Below are 8598 nucleotides of genomic sequence, written 5' to 3'. Positions count from 1 at the left end.
CAGGAACATTTAACCAGTTTCACATAACAGTATTTGTTTATTGAGGGAAAGTTATATTTTAACAGGCACCCTAATGGGGGCACCTGTATTCATGGGGTTGTGTTATCACAACAGATGTGAGCACAAACATTGAACCACGTAAAATACTTTTCATGCAGGTACATGACGTCTTATTTTGGGGAAGCAGAGACGCAGGGGAAAGAAGCAAATATGTTTATAATATTTTTATTATAATAATAATGAATGCTTCACTACAACTGACATTTAGAAATCAATGAAAAATATGTTGCCTTTGTTGCATTCTGTTTTTATGTGTCCATTGTTTTTATATGTCCATCACAATCCATCAGATATCAAACAACACTGTTTCTACAAGCATCGCCTTAATATCTGGGATACATACAGTATGTCAACCAGCAATTAGTTGATTATCAAGTACAGTTTATCAAAAGTTTTATTCACTTTTGTTAGACAATTATGTGCTTTGTTTAAATGAGGTTTTCAATGTTCAGTTGACTAAGATTACCAATAATATACTGAAAGGTCATCAGATGTTATTGGTTAAATATACAGTATTTTACTGCTACAACAGTACATCTTGTTATTATTTGATGCAGAAGAATAGGTTACTTCCATTCACCATTTTGTGTTTCTCTCAACTAACTATTTTAGCTTTAATTCCGAATTCACCGTGATTACATTGTGAACATTTAAGAACAGGAAAAACATACAAACAACAACAGATACTCAAACTCTTTTTGAGTCTGGGTAAGACTGAGGGCCAGTGCTTTGTCTGCAGGACAGAGAGCTCTCTTTTTAGTCCACCGAAAGGTTAATACCTTTAAAAAAAGAAAGAAATAGATTTCTGTTAATTCATTAAAAGCCTTTCGGTGTTGATTTTCTGTAATAGCAGTGCACAGGCCCTCACCTGTAGTAGTTGGGTTTGAAGGGCCCATGTTTGCTGATGCCCAGGTACTTGGCCTGTTCATCAGTCACCTCCGACAGGTGAGCGTCAAACGTCGGCAGGTGAAGGTTGGCGACATATTCATCTGAAATTAGACGAAGGGAATATTTTTCATGTCTGAGTGAAAGTAATACGTTTAAGGGAAGACAGAAAGGTGAAAAACGATAGCTGATGTTCAAGATGAGGACTTGCCCATCTTCTTTGGCAGCAGGTAGACGTCCTGTTTGTATCGTCCTTCTGGAGCGCTGTACAGCTCAATGAGAGCCAGAGCCTGACAAACAACCGTGAACTTTGACTTAACGACAAGTGACGGCTACCAGCCTCCATTTGACGGATGCTTCCTCTCTAATATGCTCGTTGAATAACACGTTGAACTCAAAACGTATCGGGATACCTGCGTTGTGGCGGTGATGGAGAGGACAAATGAGGGAACTGTGGAGCAGCTCAGGTTCAGCAAACGGCCCTGTGTGAAAATAAAAAAAACACAATGAAATGACTGTGATGTTAAAGCAGCCGCTGATGGCTACCTAATACACATCTGGAATTCTATAATGTCAAATTATTATACAGAATACTCCTCAAGCATGCCTCCGTCTGTCCTTCTGCACACTTGATAAAATGTGATCAGGTAGATCTGTTCCTACTGCACATCAACAACTTAATTCATCATCATGAGTGTAGCTGTAAGACTGCACTGGAAACATTGCTTCCTGAAATGAGGTTATATTAACATATAGTTATCATTGAAAACATACTCAATCCCAACTGTCAATAGATGCAACCCAATAAGCACAAGCATTTCTAACTTTATTACTGAAGCAGGAAGCCAGTCATTAGTGCAACGAGAGCCTCTTTACTATCAACACCATCAACAATGATAACGACTTCGTCACCTCAGCCAGCAGGACGATTCTCTTGCCGTCCGGCCAAACAACGTGGTCCACTTGCGGCCTCACACGCTCCCACCTGAGCTCTGCAGTCTGCAGGCTCCCCTGAGAGAAAACATTCCAAAGCAACTATATATACGGGGGAACATGCACACATACACACACACATACACACACACACACACACACACACACAAAAAGCCATTCATAAACACACAAACTGTTCGTACCAAATCAATCTCGCTGCTGGAGTTTCCCATGTTGCAGAGTATGCAGCCGTCCTTCATTCTCTCCAGATGTTCCCTTCCCACCACGTGTTTATTGCCTGCAGAGAAAATCAGATGAAGCAAACAGTAACTGCAACAGTATTGATGTTTTTTTTTTTTAATAACAACGATTACCTGTGCAGGTGATGACCAAGTCTACCTGCCGGGCCACTTCAATCAGTTTAACCACTCTGAAGCCATCCATGCTGAGAGGAGGAGAGAAAAGGGAGTCCCACATGTCATACTGTAAAACACTCTTCACATCCATGCTGGTATAAGAGCTTGCTCCATTTATTCATACCAGGCCTGCAGGGCGCAAATGGGATCCACTTCTGTGACGTACATAATAGTGCCCAACGCTTTCAGGGCAGCGCAGCAACCTTTGCCGACCTGCAAGAAGAGAGAAAGGATGTTGGTGAAGCTGCGTGAATGCATGTCACACGTGCTCAGCAGCACAGGGAATATTCATTGCTTCACTGACCTCCCCGTATCCACACACTACCACCTGTTTTCCTCCAAACATGACGCCAGTGGTCCTCTTCAACCTGACCGAAGAGATCAACGCAGTCAGGCTTTGTATTGTAGCAACGGCTTCCCAAAACGCTCACAACAGGGTCCACTACCCGTCCAGTATGGACTCCTTGCAGCTGTAAAGGTTGTCGAACTTCTGCTTGGTCACCGAGTCGTTGACGTTGATAGCCGGGACAATCAGCCTGCCTGCCTTTGACATCTGGTATAACCTGAAACGCCGGTTGGGAGACACGTGTGTGAAGTGAAGAAGGACTGTGTGGGAACGTCATTGCAGTTTAGTAAGGAACTCACCGATGGATGCCGGTAACACTTTCCTCCACGACGCCTTTGATATTCTGGAACAGGCTTGGGTGCTTCTTATGGATCCAGTGGGTCAGATCGCCGCCATCATCCAGTATCTGAGGGGTGGGGGGAATAAACTCTTTATCAATGCTTTTGTAGTAGTTAAAGGCCCTTTTGACCCAACCGTCAAAACACATTTATGCAAATCCCTCCATTGTGTTTAGCATATAGGCCTTGGTTCTGCTTAGTGTGTTAAATTCAATTTTACATTTGTTACTCATGTGTTAAAAAAGTAAACAGCATATTTATTCAATATTATATTCAGAAAAAAACATAACCATTAAGGTAATAAGGTAAAAAAAATAACACCAAAAGGAGAAAAACAGGAACAAGAATCCATCAATCTTGAAATGAATTAGGAGAACTGTCCTCTCATTGACAACGGTACCATGTTGGGCTGCCAGGTCTCAGCACCGACGCATCGGTCGATACACCACCAGAAGTCCTCTTCTGATTCTCCTTTCCATGCAAACACCGGAGTGCCTAAGATACCGGGCAGGTGACGTAATGAAAGCAAATCTGATCAGTCAGTCTTGAGGACCAGGTTGCAGAGACAGTCTCACCTCCTTCGGCCAGAGCAGCGGCCACAGCGTTCTGAGTGGAGAAGATGTTACAGGCTGCCCAGCGACACTCGGCTCCCAAAACCGAGAGAGTCTCGATCAACACCTGCAAGACAAACCAGCATCAGTTTAAAAGAAATGTGTAATAAAAAAATATACATCCGAGTGTGTGTGTTTGCTGAACTGACCGCAGTGTGTGCAGTGATGTGCGTGCACCCTAAGACTTTGGCTCCAGCCAATGGCTTCTCCCCGCCTGCTCCTTTCCTCAGGACCATTAGCGCTGGCATTTCTGAACATTTAGGGAGTGACAGAGTTGCATTCGTTTTGGGAGACATGCAGAGCGATTACTTCAGTAAATGTTCTGAGATTCAATTCAGCTGCCTTTATTGATGGGCTTTTTTCGTGTTGGCTGTATGGTGCAGTAAATGCCATGTAGACGCTTTTTCATTATCGTTAAACAGCGGCCTGCCGACTCTTTGTCTTTACCTTTCTGGGCATTTGTTATTTCTCTGCGCCCAAATTCCGCCTGTTTGATGTTTTTGACGCAGAAGTCAGAGAGGCCCTGGTGAGTCTTCTGAGACCTGTCCCGGGGAGAGGACTCGTCCTCCGAGCTGCCACTGCCCACTGCAACACAGAAGTTAGGGAATGTGTATGGAAACAATCAGCTGATATGATGTAATAACCCAAAACAAATATATATAGATATTATTGTGGGAAAAGCTTGAAAGTTATGAAAAGCCTCTGGTTTTTGCGTTTGGAGTCAAATTCAAAAGCTTTTGAAGTCTGTAAAAACTCTGGCAGTGAATGAGAGGTTTTAGAAAGGCTCACAGGTCCGATTAGGACCAAATTAAACAGACTTATTTCTTCACAAAGACTTTTCCTTTTAATGAAGGCTTAGCTGGAGAAGGAGAAAGCGCACAGGCTAATCCCTGAGGTCTTTGCTTCTCATGCTGCTCGGCTCAGAAACAGCTCAGTTTATGTAAAAAAAAAAAAAAAAGACATGTGATCAGGCTTGAGAGCGTGCGTGTGTGTTGCGTGTTTGCATGTCTCCGTACCTGAACCATAGCTATCTGTGGAGGACTGCGAGATGGAATGAGACAGCGTGCGACGACCAGTGTTGGCGGTACGTTTGCTGAGTTCTTGCTTCTGCTCAGTGAACTCTATTTGCTTTGGAGCAAGACGTGACACAAACACACAAAGTACACTTGTTACTTCACTGCACGTCACAAACATAAAGTTCCACCAACCACATACCTGACATGAGAGTCAAAATCACAGCTACGCGTTGCAATCACATCGCAGACTTTCTCGTAGAGAACAGCCTGTCACTATCACACAAACCTCCTTCCCTTCCCTTGAAGCTTCCCCGAGTCTGCTGCTGTCTCACCGTGCCGTGTGGCTGTTTGAAGGCTACGCTGTTGCCACATGATTCCCTCTTGTCCATGTTCGCTCCCCGCCTGCTTGCCTGACTCTGCTGCCTCGAAAAGGAACATTCAGACACACACTTGCTCACTCAGCCCGCCTCCGAAAAAGCCAAAGTGTGCACTGAGAGCTTTAAGTATCAGGGCCAAAAGGTTCAATGGGATCATTTAGCTGGCAACTCTGCATTTAGAAATGATTTGCGTATGAAACTGCAGAATACTGTATGTGTATGACAGTCACGCACACACTGCTGCAGAAAATCTTTATTTGTGTTTTTTAAGGGCGGATCCACACGCAGAGTAAAAAAAAAACGGACAAAATTCTGAATGATGAATAAATAAAATCTTACGAGGCATCTTTTAAGGCATCGTTTTGGTTAAAAACTGGGCAGGCACCCTCGCCTTATAGATCAGACTAAATGGGCTGTCAAACAGCATTGTGGGAAGAGTGGGATCCAGTTCCTTCAGAGATTGGCTCACACTATGGACCCAAAGACCTTTGAATCTTTAGATTTGTATCTTTTCTTTTCTAGTTTCAAGAACTTGAAAGATCACAAATCAGAAAAAAACCCATCTGATCAGTGGGATGTTAAGGTGCTGTTGCTCGTCTCTCTTAATCAGACGTTTTTAGAAAAGAAAAAAAAATTCTATCCCGCTATGACACGAAGGCCCAAGGTGACCTTCTCCATTATCAACAATGACAGATCCCACGCAACGACATATCATCTGACGCGTCGCGTCAAGCTCTAACTTTCTTCGAACATGTTTCGGTATACTGGCTCTATGCACAGTAAATACGAACCGCTGACATTAGCGTCACAGTCATTCGTCTTGTGATATTTGTCAGAGCTGAATTCGAGAAAGGCTTCAATCACTACCATTCAGGCCCAAGCGAGGCGTCTTTCCCGTTATGAAGCTCATCGAGCTGTCCTCTGATCCTCGTTAGGAGAGATTAAACATGAGGTGCTGAACATTCATAACGAGAATAATGAGAGAGCTTTTCAGCCCTCTGACGTCCTTTGACTTCAGTTTGACCAATTACCGTTCTAATGTATTTGCAGTAACCACTTTATCATGCAGCTTTAAAATAAATGAATAATATGTCTAATTGTTTTCATTCTTAATGTCAGTGATATAAAATTGACAGACATGGAGTTAAAATGACAGACCGCCAACAATGTATTTTTATTGTAAGTAATGGCTCCTTGGAATAACCTGTGGAATACAGCTCGCACTTACGCAAGCAGCTGCTCAATCTTTAACAAGCTGTGGCTGGAGGCAAGTTGTGAAAGTTAACTTAATGATTACAAAACCATCTCTTACAGCACTCAGAAAACCGGTTGGAATCCAACACAGTTACTACGAAAGAACTGCGTTTGTAAATGTGTCAAAAATTCCTCTTCAGAAACCATTGATTTGTAACCTAAAAAATCTATTCATTTTTTGTCACTTTAATCCCTAAAACCCAAAACAATGCTCAGTTGTAGTGGTTAAAACATTTATAACAGGTTCATTTTACTCGTACTCACAACATAATGGTTAGTAGTAATTCATTATTAAAATCTGACTCGCTAGCTGAAAGGATTCTAAAAGAGACATCGCTCCTAAAACAAAAGCAGCGATACCTTTATGACGATGGTTTGCACCGGCTCCTGGTCCTGGACTTTATTTACATTCGCGAGATTGTACATTTTCCTCATCCTGGGCGAGTTACTCTCACACTGACCACAGCTACTCTGCAGCACTGCAAGCGGATGCAGTTAAACTGATCACCGAGTTCACAGAGGGACGCTATACAACACACCTTCACCCCTATCAGGCCCAGGTGACGAGACAAAGGGTCTTTGTGAGGCTTACACAGAGGAACTCTGGGAAAATATAGAAGAATAGGGTTAGAGACGAAGAGAGGAGAGAGTTGTAAAGGGAACAGAAGCTCGGTCAAGTGTTACACCGGGCAACAGATGTGTATGTATATAACAGGTATGTATTTACAGTAAACATCATCTATTAAATAGACAACAGAGGGATGTACGTACACAGTTTGTAAGCAATGAGATCCAGAGGTTTGCTAAACTTTTGGTGTTAAAACTAAAACTTTATTTATCAAGCCACGCGGTTTTCACAGCACCATCTCCGATCTTTTACTTTTTCAAATGCAGCAGTGCGCCCAGAGTTAAAATGAGATAAAATATGTCATTTACCAGAGTGTCTTCCAGCAGCTGCACATTAAACAACTTTTCAGGCAACAGGTGCAGACAAAATAATTCCTTGTCAAAGCACATACTTTTGGATCAAAAGATGAAAAAAATAGTTTGATATACCTTCCTCCAATCTATTTCTGACTATTGTTTAGTTCCACAAAGAGACTAGCTCTCCTAAACCAATATGAGTCTGCAGCAAATTCCAAGCTGCCAGAGCAACGTACCTAAAACCCCTTTCTGCTATTTCAACACGGCCATCGAAGACCTGCAGAGCAGATAGAAGCTTCCAGCTTATTTCTGATGGATATGTTTAAATATGTATATATACCTACATAGATATGAAGGAAGTAAGGTTAAGAATAGCCTTATATATGAGGACAATGCAGGTCAACTATCCAACTAGCATATATAACGACCCTCAGTGCTCCATAGTACAAAGTATCAGATGAGGAAAGGCATTGAAAAGATGCATTCATATATCCCCACAGTCAATGTCAGATGTAAAAGCAGCAGCACCAGATCTCCATTTCACACTTATTTTTTAAATATAATATCCAGCCGCAGCTTTAACGCCTTCACAACAAGCTGAATGTGAGGTTTAAAAGAAACACTATACTTCTCCTTCAAGTCAGAGACGACAGAAGCTGAGTATGTGTGAGTGCACGGTCAAACATTCATAGAGGCACCTTGAAGAACCATTGACAGCCCTGAGTATATGCAGATCCACGCTTCCTGTTCAGCACGCCTACAGGCGTGAAACGTCTTCATCTTTACAGGCCCGACCAACAACGCAGGCAAAGTCAAGAAATGTCTCAGCTCACCATGTCAGTCTTCAGAGCTTCAGCCACCGGCTCTCCTGTCCCAGACGCGTCCGCCCCGTCCCTGTCCAGACCGGGAGGTGTAGTCCTCCTGCACTCCGCTGCCTTCAGCATCTGCAGCAGGTTGGGGCTGCATTTTACCGACTGATGTTTGGTGTTTTCCTCCTCCGCCTTTCCGTTGACCACTTGAGGTTCCGGATAGTCATCCGGTAGTGGCAGGTCCTCCCAGGAGCCTCCTGGCTGGTCCCTCTCCTCTGCCATTACTCCACTGGCAGCCGGAGGTGGAGTGAAACAGAGTCCTTCTCAGGTGATCGGGCAGCCGACCAGCTGACGGTTTGGCCATCCGGTGCCCACATGCACACTGCCTTTCCTCTGTTTACCCCAAACAGCATCAGCTCTCGGGTTACCTTGACTCAATGTAAAGGACATAATTAGACCTGTATGCAGTGTGCAGGGTAGATGTGCAACTCACCTCCACCAAAGTGCCATGTAGGTAGATGTGGACATGTGCCCTCATGTGGTCTTTTGAACTGAAAGGTTTCCGGTTAATTTAGAAGCACTCAGAATCAAGACCGTAGGCTCAGACTTGCAAGGCCACTTCTTGCTTT

The 8598-nt window shown here is 43.4% G+C and overlaps 1 protein-coding gene across 4 annotated transcripts; it reads right to left on the bottom strand.

Moving 5' to 3' along the window:
- Positions 1 to 209: 209 nt before the first annotated feature.
- Positions 210 to 8331, bottom strand: LOC120809860 (S-adenosylhomocysteine hydrolase-like protein 1). 4 transcript variants are annotated; one of them, XM_040163999.2, is made up of 17 exons: positions 7994 to 8331; positions 4606 to 4717; positions 4037 to 4174; positions 3739 to 3839; positions 3554 to 3656; positions 3379 to 3473; positions 2940 to 3046; positions 2741 to 2857; positions 2599 to 2662; positions 2419 to 2507; positions 2253 to 2323; positions 2082 to 2176; positions 1858 to 1956; positions 1359 to 1427; positions 1157 to 1235; positions 929 to 1049; positions 210 to 839 (listed from the first exon to the last, which is right to left on the bottom strand). In XM_040163999.2, exons 1-17 carry the CDS (start codon positions 8249 to 8251, stop codon positions 833 to 835), a joined length of 1725 nt encoding a protein of 574 aa, XP_040019933.2. In that variant the 5' UTR covers positions 8252 to 8331; the 3' UTR covers positions 210 to 832. The 4 variants fall into 4 exon arrangements, with proteins under 4 accessions (XP_040019933.2, XP_040019935.1, XP_040019937.1 ...); XM_040164001.2 differs by lacking the exon at positions 7994 to 8331 and adding an exon at positions 6597 to 6810; XM_040164003.2 differs by lacking the exon at positions 7994 to 8331 and adding an exon at positions 4938 to 5154.
- Positions 8332 to 8598: the final 267 nt, after the last annotated feature.

This window comes from Gasterosteus aculeatus, chromosome X (genome assembly GCF_964276395.1).
Source record: "Gasterosteus aculeatus chromosome X, fGasAcu3.hap1.1, whole genome shotgun sequence".
NCBI lineage: Eukaryota > Metazoa > Chordata > Actinopteri > Perciformes > Gasterosteidae > Gasterosteus > Gasterosteus aculeatus.
The sequence above is the reverse complement of the archived record's forward strand: the minus strand, read 5'-3'. Positions and strand labels throughout refer to the sequence as shown.

What these genes read in the sequence shown, in the direction of transcription:
- LOC120809860 (XM_040163999.2), bottom strand. Translation starts at nt 8,251, where the DNA reads ATGGCAGAGGAGAGGGACCAGCCAGGAGGCTCCTGGGAGGACCTGCCA. An exon ending in AATAACAAATGCCCAGAAAG is followed by an intron (nt 3,840 to 4,036) that starts GTAAAGACAAAG and finishes CTAAATGTTCAG; the next exon opens with AAATGCCAGCGCTAATGGTC. An exon ending in ATTTGCGCCCTGCAGGCCTG is followed by an intron (nt 2,324 to 2,418) that starts GTATGAATAAAT and finishes TCCTCCTCTCAG; the next exon opens with CATGGATGGCTTCAGAGTGG.